At 35.3% G+C, this 19,941-nt stretch overlaps 2 protein-coding genes across 2 annotated transcripts; both read right to left on the reverse strand.

Moving 5' to 3' along the window:
- Window positions 1-1,912: 1,912 nt before the first annotated feature.
- LOC146890794 (olfactory receptor 2J3-like) lies at window positions 1,913-2,836 on the reverse strand. The gene has a single exon (XM_085680159.2). It carries the CDS (start codon window positions 2,834-2,836, stop codon window positions 1,913-1,915), a length of 924 nt encoding a protein of 307 aa, XP_085536285.2.
- Window positions 2,837-18,418: 15,582 nt separating this feature from the next.
- LOC125406514 (olfactory receptor 2J3-like) lies at window positions 18,419-19,354 on the reverse strand. Its single transcript, XM_048443551.3, has one exon. It carries the CDS (start codon window positions 19,352-19,354, stop codon window positions 18,419-18,421), a length of 936 nt encoding a protein of 311 aa, XP_048299508.3.
- Between the last annotated feature and the right edge of the window lie 587 nt (window positions 19,355-19,941).

The raw sequence follows: 19,941 nt of genomic DNA on the forward strand, positions 1-19,941 counted from the left end.
AATATATGGAAGAATAACTAATACTAAAGAGCTTAAAAGGTCACATAAAAACCACCTCTGCAGAAACTTCCTAAATTATATAAGTGCATAATTTGTGTGTGTGTGTGTTAAAAGTAGTTATCCTATAATGGAGCAACAATGCCCTGGTAAGACATTACAGATTAACAAATTAAAAAGTCTACTGTCAAGAATGAATTACCTCTATTGGAGTTGTAGGCAAGTAAGATCCCATAATTCCTAAATTATTACAACCAATAGACATTGCTCTTATTTACCTTTCAGATCTTGATGGTAAGGCACTATTGCTGAAGACATCACATATTTAAGTCATAGAACATGGAGAAATAAAACCTGTATTGATCTGGAAGCTTCATCCCTACCTTATATATTTTATTGTGCTGGAAGAAGTAATCACCAATCTTGTCCACCTGTGGCTCCTGTGAGGTAAAACAACTTTCTGCCTGGCAAGAAGTCTCCACTGGTGCAATAGTGGCACAAGTATCATGAGAGTAATCAATGGCTTTCTGATTGGATTTGCAGCCTGTTCTTCTCTTTCTCTTTTTTTCCACTTTTCCTCTCTTTGTCTTCTCCTTCTCCCTCTGTTCCTCATTCATCTCATCCTCCCCAGTCTATCTTATGCTAGGCAAGTTGTTTGATAAAGATGGATGTGATTGACTTGAAAATAAAAGAAAGCAGACAGTCATCTCCAGACACATAACTGCTCTTTTAAACAGAACAACTGTAGGACCAGTCTCTCCATGGAGTGGCGACTGTGAGCATTTGGTGTGGTATGCTTCACGTTCTTATAGGACTGAAAGGAAATGATGTCAGTTCTGCTTCAGTTACAGAGTAGTAGATACTTCTGAGGTTAGCATTAACAATGGACCCTCAGAAACAGAAAAAAAATCATGCCCAAATTTTGTCACTGAAAGACAGTTTATACATAGACACCACACTCATAATCTTCCCTTTAATCTTCTTACTTAGCAAGTGAATAATGCATAACTATGAAAAATAGCAAACTATTCATGTTACTAGTTTGAAAAGGACAAATCAATTATGTTTTTCTCTCTAAGATAACTTTGGTTATTGTTTTAGATTACAAGACTACATGTTTAAGGAGACAATTGTACAAATGTGTCTGATATTCAATACCATACATGTTATATTTATGCAATATCCCCAAGGAAAAAATCTATTCAGATAGAAAAGGTCTATATATTTTAAAAAGTGAGAATAGGAGAAAAACACATTTTAAAATTGGGGAAAATTATCTTTAGAAACCAACGTATTGACGATAGTACAAAGATCAACCTCCTTTAATACTGCTACATGTTGCACCACAGAAAGTCATATGTAAGAGTAAATCTTCATGTACTTCAGATATGCTTGCTATAATTCATGAATTTATATTCATTCTTACAGTAGAATATTAAAAACATGGAGCAAAATTCCTTCTGACACTTGTTTATTAATGGGAAAATGTATCGCGCCTTAAACAAAAGGTACAACATAAAAAACATTCTGCAGAGAAACTAAAAGGTTAAAAGATACATTACAAAGATTTTAAATTATACCATCTTGTTTCATTAGGAATCAAAAACAGATCTTTCATCAACAAATGCAGCAAGTCACATATAAGACTGATCAGATTTGTGTTCATTAGAGTTAAAATTTGAGGATAGAACTGATGCTTTTAAAATCTGATTTTTAACAAAACTATGTTCAAAAAAGTTGTCTTAAGCAGATAAAGTTTATTTGTATCCACCATAATACTGTGTGCGTCTGTGAGAACTTATAAACAAGTCTCACTGCTTGAGTAGAAAAGTGGTTGGACAATGAATGGATGAACTGGGAAAACTTGGGGAAGAGATGTACCATCACACTGCTAATGTCACTAGTACTCAAGATACTATTGACTCATTAGCCTCCTCACTGCCCCTCTGACATCTTTGTTTCTTAGAGTATAGATGAGAGGGTTCAGGCTAGGTGTGACAACAGTATAGAAGAGGGCAATGAACTTGGCTTGATCTTGAGAATTTTTTGTTGGAGGCTGAAGATAAATGCACATGGCTGGAATGAAAAAAAGGCATACAACCATAAGATGGGCTCCACAGGTTCCAAATGCTTTCTGAAATCCTGTGTTTGAGTGCATCTTTAGGACAGCTTGAGCAATAGCACCATAGGAAGTGAAGATGAGAATGAGCGGGATGAGAACAAAAAGAGAGCTTGCAATCAGTAGAGTCATCTCATTAGCTCGAGTGTCAACACAGGATAACTGGAGCAGTGCTGGGACTTCACAAAAGAAGTGATCTACTTGGTGATTTCCACACAGAGGTACCCAGAAAGTGAGTAGAGAATGAAGTGCTGAGTCCAAAAAGCCACATATCCAGGAGGTTGCTGCTAGCATGTGACAGAGACGAGGATTCATGAGGACAGAGTAATGCAAGGGTTTGCATACAGCTGCATAGCGGTCATAGGACATCACCACCAAAAGAACACATTCTGTGGTACCCAAAGCAAGGACAAAATAGAGTTGGAACATACAACCAGCATAAGATATCGTCTTCTGTGGGCCCCAGAGGTTGAATAGCAGCTGAGGGACAGAACTAGTGGTGTAGCAGATATCCAGGGCTGAGAGATTTGACAGGAAGAAGTACATGGGTGTGTGTAGGTGTGAGTCTAAGTGTGACAGGATGATAATGAAGAGATTTCCTATCAGTGTTGCCAAGTAGAATATCAAGATCACCACAAAAAGAACTACCTCCAGCTGAGGCCACTTAGAAAAACCCAGAAGAATGAAGTAGTCTTCAGAACTTGCGTTGATTTTTTCCATACTAGTTTACATTCTCTTTTGTTTTATCTTCACTTCTAAGAAAACTTGAGTGTTAAGAAAAATAATCACAGTTGTTGACTAAAGAATATAAAGCATCATCAAACTCATATTCTATGAAAAAAAAAGAAAAATCAGTAAGTGAAAAGCAAAGTATTCTATTTGCTAGGAGCCTAACTATAAAGTATAAAATGAATGACTGTTAGATGACCTGAATGAATGCAAAAGTTGTTGATATAATTTCTGAGACATAGATTATTTACATTTTCTAAAATACACCTTTATAAATTATTTGTTAATCAAAAAGTAAACTTCATAGTATAGAAATCTTGCTGATGTCTCCATAACTACACACTGTTAGCTCGCTAGTGATGACACAAACCAGTACTCCATGGCTACTGATGCGATAATTTGAAACATGATGTCACTGAAGTGTCACTACTGTTCAGAAGACACAACCAAACTCTTGTAAGGAAGAAACATGAGAAAAATTCAAATGAACACAAAATAGATTTCCTGTACTCTACAAAAATATCATTTACTGTAGCAATTAAGACTAAGTAATTGGGTAAATAGATTTTAAAAGTTGGTGTCCAGATGATCATACACTTGAAAAAATAGCACAAACTCCTTAGAGAATTGAAAAAGTTTGAATTTATACTGATAATTTTGCCAATTTTCAATTGGTTAACATTTGAACCTTACAGAGCTTACATAAATAATTTTATTGTTCTTAGAAGGAAACATCAAGAAAAACAGTGTAAGGGAAATACCTGCATGTAAAATCAATGGCTCAATGGTGCATAAAAAGTGATGGATGATTAATAGATGGATAGATGCTATATAAATAGATGTTAATTAAATAAGTAGGTAGATAGGAAGATGATAGATAGATAGATTTTGAGTTGATAGACAATAAATATGTGAAATAGCAAAACTTCCCCAGAAAAATGTACACTAAGGATCCATTTACATATTTGATCAATTACTGTTACTTGTTCTTTATGTAACTATTATGTAAGTTTGAAAATTTCAACAATAAAATGTTGCCAAAAGAAAACATAAAATAATTTTATACCTTAAGTAGATATTTGTATCTTTTTAGAAAACAAATCAAGTTCTCATTCATCCTAGGATAATAGATGAGCAATTGTTAACCTAACAGAGTGAGGGAAGATGGTTTCCACTCAAAAAAATGATATTTGATAACAAATAAATTATTTAAGTTTGTTTTTAGTATTTTCTAATAGTTTCTACTTATGTGATAATATAACTATCCTGGAGAAATGAAGATATTATAAAAGCACACTAATGTCTCTTACTCTGACTATGACACTATTAAACAAGTAATCCCAAGAAATGGGAATTACCCTGGAAATGTCATGCTTTGGAAGGAAAAGGTACAGCCTGAGAGGCAACTTATATTCTAGATAGAGATTTCACATAGTTCAAACAGCTCGTCAAACCATCTTATAGGATGGGACTGAAGCCCAGATAATGATGAGTCAGTCAATGGAGGATGGACTACACCTTAAACTGGGCTGATTAAATGTGCCTAACCTTCGCTCTCTATGAAAATTCTGATCTCACTTTAGGATTCTGACCTGGAAGTCCTTCCTGGATCTTGGTCCCTTCCTGATATGATCACATTGAGTAATCTCCAATTTTTTTTTGCTTTCCATTTTTAATTTGGTTTATAGAAAATGGATAGTGGGAATCTGACTGGAAGCACGTTTTGTGACTCCCAAGTCTAATTACAGCCAGTAAATTGTTTAAATTTTGTTTTATTTGAAAAAAATCTTTCTACTTAATGTGGTACTAGGAAGCACAATTGCAATTTCAATAATCTTACTTATATATGAAAGAAGAGGAAAAACAGCACATTCATAAGTATTAATATATTAATATTAATATATATTATACCTCAACTAAATGTGCCTACAAAAAGAAATAGCCTTGATTTTTAATATACTTAATTACATGCTAGTTTTTTTAATGTTGGAAACATAATATAAGCAGAAATTTTTAAAAACCATAGATTATGGACATATTAATATATAAGTACTAATTAAATGATAAAGTTAATAAAATTGGGAGTCTGGTGAGAGGGTGCCATAATGTGTGCTAGTGACATTATTTAAGAGATAAAAGTCTAAGTATTAAGCCTAAAGATGGGAGGAGAAACACTATCTACCAAAATCATCATAAACGATCTAGCTAAAGCAAGTTGTTAGTTTTAAGTAAAAGTAGCAAGCTTTTTTTATTCATGCACATGGGCTGCCTCCCCCTAAGGTGGAGTTGAAGAATTTAGTCTTGGATGTGAGAAAGTTTGGGGGTAGGTGATTTCTAAATGGATTTTATGGGTAAAATAGGCAGGATTACAGGAGCCAAACATCATAAAAAGTTATTCCTAATGACCTCCTGAAACGAAGACTTAACTGCAAGGTGGTCATAACAACAGATAGTTATATCAAAGAAGCCATAGCAACCCTTTTGACAGGTATGACTGCAAGATGACAATTAAGTTTTTGGAACAGAGACATGGTTGTCATTCCTGGAACTGGCAGTACAAATTATTTGTAGTTATGGTTACAGGTAGAGCAAAGCCCATCCCTTGAGAAACAGAGGTTTAATCATAAACAGAATGAACCCGGTTTGTTTTTGTAATAAGATGGATGTTAAGCCTAAGTTGGTGGCAGACTGGTTCTTAATAAGAAAGCAAAGTCCAGTGAGTACTTCCAAGAGTATGGATGGGCTTACAGGAAAGACAGAGGAAAGGACATATTTAGACTATGAGGGAGAAAATTACCCAAGCTGCAGACTGAGCTGCTGTCACTAAAAATTATCTTTTCTTTAGGGAAGTAAGTGTAAAATTGTGCACAGAAAAAACAAAAACAAAACCCAAAAACCTCAAATAGTTGTTCCATGGTTAGGGATAAGGTTTTTATTGTAAATAAGGAAGATAGAACAGCCAGAGGAATCTGGAAGAGTCCAGAGCAGAGAGAAAAAGAAGCACACTGGCCATGACAGGAGTTAGAGAAGCAAACCTTGAAATGCTGAGCAGAGGGAACCTTGTGAACTGGAGAAGACTGGGAGCTTAGAATAGAGGAAGAGAGGGAAAAGGCCAGGATGCTGACTTGGGCTTTGAACTACGTAACAGGTACATGTGAATAGGAAAAAAAGATTTCAGAGTCTAGCATGGGCTTTAATATGTAAACTTAGATATACGCCAAGGGAACTGACCCTTTCTGGTGGGCAGAAATTTGTTTCACAGGTTCCTGAGGAATTTTGCATGTTAGCTTTTATACCTCAACCAAGAGTCCTTCTATAATCCAGCTTGAGCTAAGTGAATACTGTCATTTTGGGGTTCCCTTTGGAACTGACAATCAGTAATATTGTATTTAGATCCTAAGTATAGGTTTGAATCACTATGCGTGTTTACTCTCTCCTACAGAAACATTGCCAGTTTTATAAATCATTAAATGACTTTTTTCAAGTTAATATGTTACACTAATGAGTCTTACATTTGTTTATTTTTAAAAACATAAACAATAATTCATCAATACCTATGACCCTTTTTGAGCTGCAAATTTCTAATCTTTCTTTGGAAAATTAAATCTTCTATTTGTTACATAGCTATTGAGTAACCTAGGATTTAAATATCTTTTGTTTACTGAATTCTTTGTCTTCTCCAACATTACCATCTCTGTTTTGTTTTCCATGCTCTTGTGACTAATGAGAGATACTTCCTAATAAGCTGTGACAAAAGATTATTAAAATCATCTGTAGTTTTAACATTTTGGCTCTTAATAGTAAGTGTAACATTTGTGGAAAGACATTAAAACAGAAATAAACCTCATCAGGAATATTTGGAGAAATCAGCTTGTCTCCAGCACTTCTCAGCTAATCCTAATTTGCAGTAATGTGACAGTGTCAGTAAACTAGAAGAAACCATCCTATTTCTCTGAGTGATGGGCCCAGGGAAACAAGTTCATACAATATTTAGAAAGAACTTCCTTAAAAACTATGGCTGAATTCAAAAAAATTCATATAACAGCAAATTTTAAAATAATTCAAATTGAAGTGATTGCTGCCATTTGATTAAAGATGGAAGTTTTCTAAAATAGTTTTTAACTTTTTTCTTAGATTGAGAATACATCATGGCAAGTTTGGGTTCAATTGCTGTAATTACTTCCCTTGATACACTTAATTTTCTTCTTGTCTTTGAAGAAAAGTTCTCAAAAAGAAACCTCAGCTCCAAAGACTAATTGACTGACTAGAATGGGAGTTATGCAGGAACAATTGGAATGTTACTGGTCTGGAGGCTAGTTAACTTATCTTGGCCTAGTCTTCCTCCTCCAGAACAGTCACTTCTTGCTCATCTCTCTTTCTGAACTAACATCTTATGAATAGTAGTTAGAAATCTTTGAAATCTATTAACTTAGCTAAACCCTGTCTTTCACCAACTCAAAAGCTAAGAATGCCATCAGATAGCATCTTGGGCCCACAGAAATTTCTCCCATCTTATTATAACCCACATCTCTGATGTATCCACCAATGTATTTAATCTTGCCTTGATTTAAAAGCGTTTTTTCTGTACAATTATAAAAGTTCATGAAACTTCTTCCACACGGAAACATGGAATTTGAGGTAACCTAAATCTCTATTGCCAGGCCATGACCATTCAAAATGGATCCATAGTAAATTATCTCTTAACTCCTTTAAGATGACAGTGGTGACTTTTATGTCAACAACCTCCATGACTGAGTACCTTAACTAAAATGAACAAACCAGAAGCTGTGAGTTATCACTATCAATTTGATGAATTCTTATAAGGAAAAGTTAGCAACAGATCTAAGAAAAGAGTCAAACATCAGAAGAAAATAAAAGTATAAACTTCTGACTTAATTTCTTCATATTGGATGGGTAGGAAATAAAGTTACTTTTTGTTCCATGGGTAACTTCTTCCTTCTAAGTTGAAAGTCTGTGTTGAAGAAGGAGAAAAAAAGTGACTGTTCCCCACCACCAATACTGACTAGAATTATCCTATTTTGAGTTTTTACATAGAACATTACCCAGTGCTCAAGTAATGCCTGAAATCTGTTTGCTCACATCTTTTTTTGTTTTGGTTTGGTTTGGGGTTTTTTTTGGTTTTTTTTTTGAGACAGGGTTTCTCTGTAACTTTGGAGCCTATCCTGGAACTAGCTCTTATAGACCAGGTTGGCCTCAAACTCACAGAGATCCACCTGCCTCTGCCTCCTGAGTTCTGGGATTAAAAGTGTGCACCACCACTGCCCAGCTACTCACATCTTGAGTCTGTTCACATGCCCATTGTTGTCTTACCTTCCAGTCCCTCACCTGTGTGACTGACCTGCTGGTTGGTATTGGTGTCCTTCAGAGCTCTAGCAGTGCCTGTACCCGATTCTGCTACAGAAGAGAGAGCCCTGCGGGCAGTAAAGTACTTGTTTGTAGACAGAAGGTGAAACTCTGAGCTTTCAGTGTGTCCAGGGAGACCTTATCTGAGACCAAATGGAGATTTTAGAAAAAGAGAAGAACTGATTTCCTTAGCTGTAGCATTGGGAGTGTAAATCCCAAAGAGTCTATTAATGCCCTGCAGGGACTTGTGAGGTTACACTATTTTCCATGAATGTCCTCCCCTTGACAATGCATTATTGTTGAACCAAGGTGACATTAAAACTCTGACCCAACCACCACTCTGGTTTACAAGAAAGAGGATAGATTTCAACGAGATTTCTAAAATCCTCCCTGAGTTCTTGAAAACATTAAGAGATAAATTTTACATATTCATGTTATTTGACATGAAATAACATGAAATGTGGATCCAAATATAATTTAAATATTTGACATTAAAATTGCTTGTACTAAAACTCAGACCCAAAATGTGGACAGAAGTTTTGGTCCTGCCTGGTCCTGCAGCCATTCAGTTCCAAAGAAGCACACAGAGACATATATTAAGTATAAACTATTTGGCCTATTAGTTCAGGCTTATTATTAACTATCTCTTACAATTTAAATTAAACCATAATTCTTGTCTGTGTTAGCCACATGGCTTGGTACCTTTTCTTAGTAAGGCACTCTCATCTTGCTTTTTCTGCGTCTGACTGGTGACTGAATCTCTGCCTTTCCTCTTTCCAGAATTCTCCTAGTCTGGTTGCCCCATCTATCCTTCCTGCTTCTATACTGATCAATCAGCTTTTTATTAAACCAATATGAGTGACAAATCTTTATAGTGTATAAGAACATTATTCCACAGCACCAAAACTTATACCTCAACATTAAATGAGTTCATTATAATAGTGGATTTTATCATTATTTGTTGTCAAATTAAAATTTCAAGAATTCAAAATAATTATTAGTGATAGATAAACACAATAGAAAAAGAAATCAAGTGGACTTTTTTGGCCTCGTGATCTAATCTAAGTAAATAATTGTAAGGAAAAATTCCTGTTATTCTAAACAAAACACAATAGCACAAATTCACACAGAATTTGTGGTTTTCTTAGTTATTAAGACCATGTAGTATTGTTATTATTGACACAAGACTACAGCTCTACTCTTAAAGAAGACAAGAGATAGCTTATTCTGAAGACATTTTAAATGACCATGGTCTGAGAATGCAAATATAGATTAGCCCAAATTCTGCACTTCAACATGAAAGCAGTTTCCATGAAGTTTTACAATTTCACAGAAAAAGAAAACTTTTAAATCAAGGCAAAATTAAATCATATTGAAGAGTACACTAGAGATTCAGTTACAGCAAGCTAGGGGAAGCTTTTCTATGGGCTCAAGATGGCCCCTGATGACATTCTCATTTTTTGGATGGTGAAAGCTAGTAGTCTGCTAAATTAATAGGTTCCAGAGGTCATTATCTACTAGTCACAGGATGTCCCCACTCTGTCAATGTGAAAACGGACACAGTTCTCATCTTACAGACAATAATTATTCTGAAATCATTTGTAATAAAAAGAAAACTTAACATAAGATTTTTAGAAATAAAGAAATCTTACAAGTAACAGTTCTATACTAAGAATATTTGGAAGAAATCATATGAATTTAGTATTATCCATTATATAAATGAGACAAAAATTTTTTGAAGTATATATATTTATAATCTATTTTAGAAGTAAACCCTTAACAAAATCTATGCTTAAAACATTAAATTTTATAGCTCAATGAAATCTTATGATCTAGTACATAAGGTGTTTGTTTTGTGGATTATCTCAATCAGTATGTTTTTTAATATTTCCATCTATTTCCCTGCAAATTTCAAGATGTCATTGTTTTTTAACTCTGAGCTGTACTCCATTGTGTAAATGTACCAAATATTCTTTTTTTTTTTTTGAGATCAAGGAACTCAGTGTATAGGTGAAAATTCCAAATATTTAAAATAAAAAAAAATATGGTGGTTTAATCTCCATTACCTTGGATTAGGCATTGGTTTCTTTTTTTCGTTTTTTTTTAAATTTATTTATTCATTTATTAAAAATTTCCACCTCCTGCCTGCCTCCCTTTTTCCTCCCCCTCTCCACCTCCCCCTTCCTGACTAGTCCTAAGAGCAGTCAGGTTTCCATGCCCTGTGGGAAGTCCAAGGTCTTCCCCCTCCATCCAGGTCTATAATGGTAAGCATCTACACAAATCAGGTTCCCACAAAGTCAGTTCATGCAGTAGAATCGAAGCCCATCATTCTTCAGTCGATGGGTATCTAGGGTTGTTTCCAGGTTCTCACTATTACAAATAATGCTGTTATGAGCATAACTAAGCAAATGTCCTTATGGTATGATTATGCTTTCTTTGGGTATATGCCCACAAGTGGTATTGCTGGGTTTTGAGGTAGATGGATTCCCAATTTTCTGAGAATGATGGGGTAGAGGATCAGGAGCGGGTCAGGTTGTAAAGCTAACCTCAGGCAAAATAGTCTCTGGACCTGTATTATACCAGTCTCTCCATGGTAATAAGGTTCTAATAAGTCAATCTATCCTTGCAGACACTGATTCTTTCTAGGAAGACTTGTTTATTTACAGTAAATAAAAAAATGGAAATTTAAAATTTAATTGTTTAAATGAATTTTTGCTCAGTTTGTGTCAGAAGCAACGCTGTAGAGAATGGCTATAGTTGTTATGTGTTGGGGACTGTGGACCCCCAGACTCTGAATTTTCTGTGACCCTTTGCCTGCCAGAGTGAGCAGCTTGTTTTTGTGCTTGCAGCTGCTCTTAGCACAAGACCCTGATGGCAGGCAAGTGGTTTCTGATGGGCCTGCAGCTGAAAGATCCCAAGAATTGGGGAATAGTCAGAACACTATATAAGCTGCCCCTGAACACAGTAAAGTAGGCATTCTTGTCATTCTTGCTTCAAGGATGACCCATGTCTCTGTCTCTCTCTCTGTGACTTTGTATGTTTTAATCTCCAGCCCCTTGCCCAGCTCATGAACCATACTGTATGTAACATGTAGTATGTAGAGCAAGGGGTTGTTCTACAATTATGAGTGATTCCTGGAATTGTCTTGTCGCTATTTGCATTTATAATAAGGGTTATATTTGTCATTTCCATAGCTGAGGATTGAAACAAAATTTTAGAAAATCAGAAAAATATTGTACCTGTATTAAGCATAGACTTTTTTCTGTTTTAATTATTCTAGCACATTGTAGTATAACAAATATTTGCTACATATTCAGTACTTTGAATTGTCTAAGAGTTACTTGATGTATATAGATCACATGCAAATACTAGGACATTTTATATAATGAATGAGTATTCTCAAATTGGGTACCTATAAGGAGTACCACATCTAATTTTTTAAACTCTTTTTTTCTGTTTTATTTTTATCGTTTTTATTGAGCTATACATTTTGGTCTTCTTCCCTCCTTTCCTCCCCTCTCTCCTTCTACCCTCTCACATGACCCACATGCTCCCAACTTACTCAGGAGATCTTGTCTTTTTCTCCTTCCTCCATAGATCCATGTATGTTTCTCTTATGGTCATCTTTATTGTCTTGGTTCTCTGGGATTGTGAATTGTAGGCTGGTTTTTCTTTTCTGTATGTCTAAAAACCATTTATGAGTGAGTACATATTACAATTGTATTTCTGGGTCTGGGTAACCTTTCTCAATATGGTTTTTCTAGATCCATTCATTTGCCTGCAAATTTCAAGATGTCATTATTTTCACCACTGAGTAGTACTCCATTGTGTAAAGTATCACATTTTCTTTATCCATTCTTCAGGTAAGAGGCATCTAGGTTGTTTCCAGTTCCTGGCTATTATGGATAGTGCTGTCATGAACATATTTGAGCACATGTCCTTGTAAGAGTATGCATCTTTTTTTATATACCCAAAATGTTATTGCTGGGTCTTGAGATAGATAGTTTTCTAATTTTCGGAGGAATCAACATACTGATTTCCAAAGTGTCTGTACAAGTTTGCACTCCCACCAGCAATGGAGGAGTGTTCCCTTTTCCTGCCATCCACTCCAGCATAAGCTGTATTTAGTGTTTTTGATCTTGGCCTTTCCTACAAGTGTAAGATGGAATCTCAAAGTTATTTTGATTTGCATTTCTCTGAAGGCTAAGGATGTTAAGCATTTCCTTAAGTGTCTTTCAGTCATTTTCCTGGACTTTCTGACAGAAAGGGTGGGTGCAGAACTGGACCTGCCAGACTTTCTCTGGGGTTTAGAGCGGTATGGTGAGTGTCGATGACACAGACCTCCACCCTGGCCACCGGGAGAAATACACACTGAGTTGGAAGTCTGTCGAAGCAGGATCTCATTTTATTGTATTATGCAGGAACTTATACAGGTCTGAGAGAGGGGGTGGGAATCTTGGGATGGGTTGAGGTGGAGTAAGGAATAAGAGTCAATAATATTCTGCCATGTTAGTGGTAGCTGGGCAGAGGTGGACTTAGGTCAGGCTGCGCTGAGTTATTCATATGCTGAAGTCATGGCCAAAGACAAGTCTCCAAACTTGAGCTAGGCTCGGAAAGTTACGCTGTGCTCATGCCTGGGCCTTATGAGGACCAACACCATTTGAGATTTGTCTGTTAAGAGTTCTCTGTTTATGTCTGTACCCTATTTTTTAATTGGAATATTTGTTCTTTTGATGATAATTTTCTTGAGTACTTGGTATATTTTAGAGATCAGTCCTCTGTCCAATGTAGGGTTAGTGAAAATCTTTTCCCATTCTGTAGGTTGCCGTTGTGTCTTGATGACCATAACCTTTGCTTTGCAGAAGCATCTTAATTTTAAGAGGTTCCATTTATTAAGTTTTGCTCTCAGTATCTGTGCTACTGGGCTTGTCTCCTGTGTCAATGTGTTCAAGTGTACTTCCTACTTTTTCTTCTATGAGGTTCAGTGTGGTTGGTTTTATGTTGAGGTCTTTGATGCATTTGGACTTGAATTTTGTGCATGGGGATAGTTCTATTTGCATTTTTCTACATGTCAACAACCAGTTATACCAACACCATTTGTTGAATATGCTTTTTTTTCCATTTTATGTATTTTGTCAAATCAGGTGCCCATACTTGTGTGGATTGACATCTAGATCTTTAATTCAATTCCATTGGTGCTCCTGTCTGATTTTATGCCAATACCACACTGTTCTCATTACTATGGCTCTATAGTATGGTTTGAAGTCAGAGACGGTGATGTCTCCAGAAGTTCCTTTATTGTACAAAATTGTTTAGGCTACTGTGGTTTGTTTGCTTTTGCATATGAAATTGAGTTTATTCTTTTGAAGTCTGTGAAGAATTTTTCTGGGATTTTGATGGACCTTGCATTGAATCAGTAGATTGTTTTTGGTAAGATTGCCATTTTTACTATATTATTCTACCTACCCAAGAGCATGGAAGATCTTTCCATTTTCTGGTGTCTTCTTCAATTTATTTTTCCAATGATATAAAGTTCTTGTCATACAGAACTTTCACTTGTGTGGTTAGAGTTACCCCAATATATTTTATAATATTTTTGGCTATTGTGAAGGATGATGTTTCTCTGATTTGATCTTGAGGTCTCAATGGCTTCACACATAGAAAACTTTAATTATTCTATATTGAGTCCTAAATGTATGTAAGACTGACCACTTGAGATTATATAACCTATTAGAAGGGTTGTCTTTGGAAAAATCTATTTTTTCCTCTGTCAGAAGCCATTAATTGCCTATATGTCCTGATTTATTAGGTGGGTCTCATGAAATTCCATTTATTAATGTTTGCAGTTCCACTAGTAGTGTCATTGCATTGGTCTTGTTTAGGTAACCGTGATGTTCAGATTTCAGGGTTGCAACTCTCTTGTCATGTCTATAAGATGTGCCTATGTAGCTACTGAAATTTTACTTTATTATATAAAGAAAAAATATTAGGTAATTACCCAAAAGCCTCTAAATCTATCAGTTATGTTTCCTCAAAAACATGGCTTGCCACCCCTAAACTAACATTTTCTCTGATATAAACATCATAGTGTCTTAAGATAATTTTATTTTTTTTGATACTTTCTCTCTTGTGTGTGTTTATTTCTGTGTGATAGACATACCAGTTATCCATCCATTTTTAAAATTAATTTCTTAGAATTTTTGTATTTCCATGTCTCCTACTTCTCCATTTTTTCACACAAACACAGAGAGAGATACACACAAAACAACAAAAAATGACTGAGTTTACTTAGTATTGTTCATATGTACATGCCTTTAGGTCTGACCACTTGGGATTGAATAACCTATCAGGGTTGAAAAAGGCTTATTTTTTCTCTCAGAAGCCTTTGATTGCCTATAAGTCTTAATTTAGTAGTTGAGATTTGTGAAATTTTAATCATCCATTTTGGCATTCCACTACTTTGCTCATTATGCAGGCCTTGTTTACACCACTATATTGTTGAGATTTTATGAGTGAGTTTTCCTGTCATCTCTACAAGACACTATCTAGTAATAGGCATCCAGGTCCTCTGGTTCTTATAAGCTTTCAGTCCCCCATCTCTTCTTTGAGATGGATCCTGAGCCTAAGGTATGGGCTTTCTTTGTAGATGTATCAGCTGGGGTTTGGTACTCCATGGACACTTATTCTTTCTCTATATTTGCCTTGTTGTGAATTTCTCTGATAGTGCCTGTCTGCTGCAAAAAAAGAAGATTCTTTGGTGGGAGAAAAGAGCTAAAATTGTCTGTGGTGTAAGAATAAATATTTAGAATACAGTTAAAACTTATATCAATTAAAGAAAATGCCATTAGTAGTTTCTCCTTTCAGATTTGTGACCCTGACCCTAATTCTTCTATTAGTTAGGGCTTAAGGCCAATTAGATAGCTATTAGTTACCCTCAAGATATAAGTGAAACTATTGTACCACTGGAGAATTCTTAGTGGGCCAGTCATGTTGTTGATAGGTTTTCAGCTAAACAGGACAACAGATTGCTTCTTTACCTTGGAATTTTGCATAACATCTTCCAACACCTTAAGAGTTAACCCATAGGAAGAAGGTTCCCAGGTCAGCTACACATTGATTCATTCAAAATGTATAGTATCTTCTTCAATAGGATCTGACCTATTTCAGAATATTAAATAAATGTAGGCTGCAGTATGTGATAGAAATTGTATTAGTGCCTCTGAAACAAAAGAAAAAAGGAGACTAATTAAACATTCACAATGTTAAGAAATATAGAGTTTTCCAGGAACAGATAATGTAAGTTCCAATATATAATAAGAAATAATAGTATTCTTATTAGTGAAGAGTCAAAGAATAAGAAAATAAAAATGTAGAAATAATGAATTATAAAGTTATAAGTCTAGGAGAATGAGAACAGACTGTTAGCAGCTTTCTCAGCAGATCAAAGATCAGTCATTCACAGTGAGCTATGGACGTTTAAGAAGCCTCTATCAGCTTAAGATATTTTATTTTACAACTGGCTGTTCTATACACAAGGTGGGAGCTTCTCTCTGCACACTGAGAGTAGTGTCCTGGTCATCCTTGATAAATGACAGATATGAACTGAGTTAACCTTTAGGAGAAAGAGATACATGACCTCTGGGTAAGGCACTGTCTCTGTTATGGGAAACTGGCACCATGAAAGGGGAGGCATGGGGCTCCAGTATATACTGCCTAGAGGTACCAGGAGAGACAGTGGACATGGTGCAAACACCCAGTTTAATTAATGAGCTCTGATAATGGAGATTGTAGAGTATGGCAGTCTGTATCTGAGTTTTACCTTGAGATAGTATAAAAAATTTTCTACTATCTTCTAAATTCTCAGCCTAAGAACCAATTATTCTAATTTATTAACCTTCTGGTATTACTAGCAGTCCCTTTCCTGACTAATTAGTAAAGACATCTGTTTTCTTGCAATTAGTGACTTTCATTGTAATCTCCTCTGAAACATATTTCATGATAGCTGCCTAGTTACCCATTGACATTAGAACCCACGTCCCCTCTTAGGGTCTCCATTGATTGGCCCATGGGTCAGGACAAGATTGTAAAAATTCCTTTGTTGAGACCTAATACTTGGTGCCCCTACTATAAAAAGTGAGTTTAGAAACCAGCCTTTTGCCACAGCCTAACAAACACCATCTCTGGCTATGGTTTCAGCTAGCTGATAAGCTTCTGTGCCCCGCAGTGTTTTTTGTTTGTTTGTTTTTCTTTTTCTTTTTTCTTTTTGCTTCTGATTTTCCTGGGATCTGGTTTCTAGAATAAATTTGCTTCTGGTTTATTAGACTTTGATGCTCTGTTCCCATCTTTGCATGACCCCCCTGAACCTAACAATTAGGGTTTCTATTGATGTGATGAGACAGCATGGCCATAATAACACTTATATTTAATTTCAGAGGTTTAGTCAATTATTGCCATGGTGAGAAGCAGGTAGTATGCAAGTAGGCATGGTGTTGGAGAAGGAGCTAAGAGTTCTACATCTTGATCTTCAGGATGCAGAAAGAGACTGAACCACACTGGGCATAGATTGAGTATGAGACCTCAAAGTCTGCACTTACAGTGACGTACTTCTTCAAACAAGGCCATACCTCCTAATTTTTCTGCTCCTTATCATCTGTGATGGTCATTTTATTCAACCACAACACATGGGAATATATCTGGGACCAGAGCAAGTTGGCCATCCATACTATTCAGCATTAGTGATATATGGATGCAGTGAGAGACTCTGCTTCAATAAAAAAAACATGAAAAGCAATCAAGGAAGACACCTGAAATCAACCTTGTTCCTCTACATTCATATGCACACAGATGATTATACACACAAGTGAACACAAATACAGACATGCATGAATATTATACACATGCAAATGCAAATAAATTTATTAAGACTAAAACATAACTGAGCTATTTAGTCATCACCATTGCAGGATATAAGTCAGTTTACAAAGGTCAGATGTAGTCTACAGTACTGACAGTGACATTCAAAACTATGCAACTATCAGAGGCCAACTTAGCAAAATATATAGAGACAACACTTGGAATGAAAGAAAAAATATGTTTATACATCAGAATAAGAAAGTTATTTGAGTTATCAGTTCTTCCCAAATTGTTTCATAAATTTAACCTATGAAAACTTTAGGAGCCTAATTTTAAATATATATATTTGATTTCCTTAAAACTGAAACTTTGCTCTTTTGAAAATATTTTTTAAAGAACAAAAATCTTGAGACTGGAGGAAAAATTTTGCAGAACATCTATTTGATCAAGGAATTACATATATGTATACATATATATTTGTGTCTGTGTGAGTTATATCACAATATAATACACATAGTATACTACAATATAACATAATATATGACCCTAACAGATACATAAAAAAATAAAATGCCCATTATTTAGTGCAGTTTTAAGTAAATTGTTCCCTAATAATGCTACTCATTTTAATATTTTTCTTTAAAACCTAATGTCTCATACTAAAGAACTATAATACAATGATATCTTTAAAAAGAAGATATTGATAAAGAGTTAGAAACATAATTTACCCTGATTTAATTCATTAAACATAATTTCACTGTCATTAAGATCACTAAATAAAATTAAGTGATTTATTTCTTTTACTTTATAGTAATTACTAACATCCTCTTCCACTCAATTTAACAATGGACATTTATATACAAGATTTATTGCCAAGTATCCTTTAATTATTTTAGAAGTGCCATTAATTTGCTATCATGTAACCCATGACAAGCAAAATTTATACAGGTATTTCCTCTTTTATCTTAGACTGCAATTTTATCCATAAGAAAGTTCTATTTGATCAAAAAGAACATCCATCTAAAACACTAAGAATCTAAAAGAAAATAAGACATATTAAGATTCAAAAGTAATGTCAGTAGGGAATATGTTCTTGAGTGAAACAGACAAATGAACAAATGAGCTATTTGGAACAGATTTATGTTTGTATTGTTCAAAGTAGAAAGTCAAAAAATTTACTGTCTGAATTTCTGACATAATTTAATATTTTGAAAAAAATGTGTTCTTACTCAAGTAAATTAAAATCTGTATTTTATGTTCTATGATTCAGTGACCCAAAGAGAATGGAAAATAGCAAAGTGTCCTTTGTAAAGGATCTGACCTTCTTTTCAAAGACTGCACAGTGGAAGGCTTCTCTCATTGCTCCCTTTCACATGCAGTCAGCCTCCTTACTGCCCCTCTGACATCTTTGTTTCTTAGAGTATAGATGAGAGGGTTCAGGCTAGGTGTGACAACAGTATAGAAGAGGGCAATGAACTTGGCTTGATCTTGAGAATTTTCTGTTGGAGGCTGAAGATAAATACACATGATTGGAATGAAAAAGAGAGACACAACAGTAAGATGGGCTCCACAGGTCCCAAAAACTTTCTGAAGTCGAGCAGTGGACTGCATTCTTAGGACAGTGAATATGATGGCACCATAGGAGCTCAAGATGAGAATAAGTGGTATAACAACAAAAATGGCACTCATGACCATGAGGGTCAGCTCATTTGCATGGATATCAACACAGGATAACCTCAACAGTGCTGGGACTTCACAGAAGAAGTGGTCCACTTTGCGATGTCCACACAGAGGTACCCAGAAGGTAAAGGAGGAATGAAGTGCTGAGGTGGTAAAGCCACTCACCCAGGATGCTGCAGCCAGCAGGTGACAGAAATGAGTATTCATGAGGACAGAGTAATGCAAGGGTTTGCATACAGCTGCATAGCGGTCAAAGGACATCACCACCAAAAGAACACACTCTGTGGTACCCAGTGCGAGGACAAAATAGAGTTGTAGCATGCACCCAACATAAGATATTGTCTTTTTTGGACCCCAGAGGTTGGACAGCAGCTGAGGAACAGAACTCGTGGTATAGCAGAGATCCAGAGCAGAGAGATTTGAGAGAAAGAAGTACATAGGGGTGTGCAGGTGGGAATCTAGGTATGACAGGATGATGATGAAGAGATTGCCTGTCAGTGTCATCAAGTAGAATATCAAGATCACCACAAAGAGAACAACTTCCAGATGAGGCCATTTAGAGAAACCCAGAAGAATAAATCCTTCCCAACTTTCATTGAATTTTTCCACCATTGCTTATTTTCTTTTATTTATCTTCAGTTCTAGGAAAATTTGAACATGAAAAGAGTTATAGTAAATGATTGCTAAAACAAATCATTAGCAAACATATATATTCATACATACACATATATATTTATATCCATATTCACAGAGCTATATCTCATATATTCATATACACACTGACTTTCATATATGAAATATATAATATTAACATTATTTGTTGGTAATCAAAATATTAATTAACAAATACATGATGAATATATATGAAAAGTCATTGAGTGGTGAAGGCAAAAGGTTCCCAACTACAAACTATTAATAAATAAAATGACATTGCTGACATGAAAGTTTGCAAAGCTAGTTAGAAAGTTTTCAATGGGCAATACAATTACATAGTGGAATTATCCTTTTACAAATTAGTTATTAATTACAGATTAAAAATTGGGAAATTTTTTTGAACAGAGATCTGTTGGATTCCTCCATACTCAAGATTCAAGAGAATGTCACCAGTGTTTTGAGAAACAAATACTATATAACTGGAGTTGAGATATTTTGAATATGACATCATGTCACTGAAATGGCATTCCTGCCCAGAAGATGTA

This window comes from Myodes glareolus, chromosome 18 (genome assembly GCF_982192425.1).
Source record: "Myodes glareolus chromosome 18, mMyoGla1.1, whole genome shotgun sequence".
NCBI classification, from domain to species: domain Eukaryota; kingdom Metazoa; phylum Chordata; class Mammalia; order Rodentia; family Cricetidae; genus Myodes; species Myodes glareolus.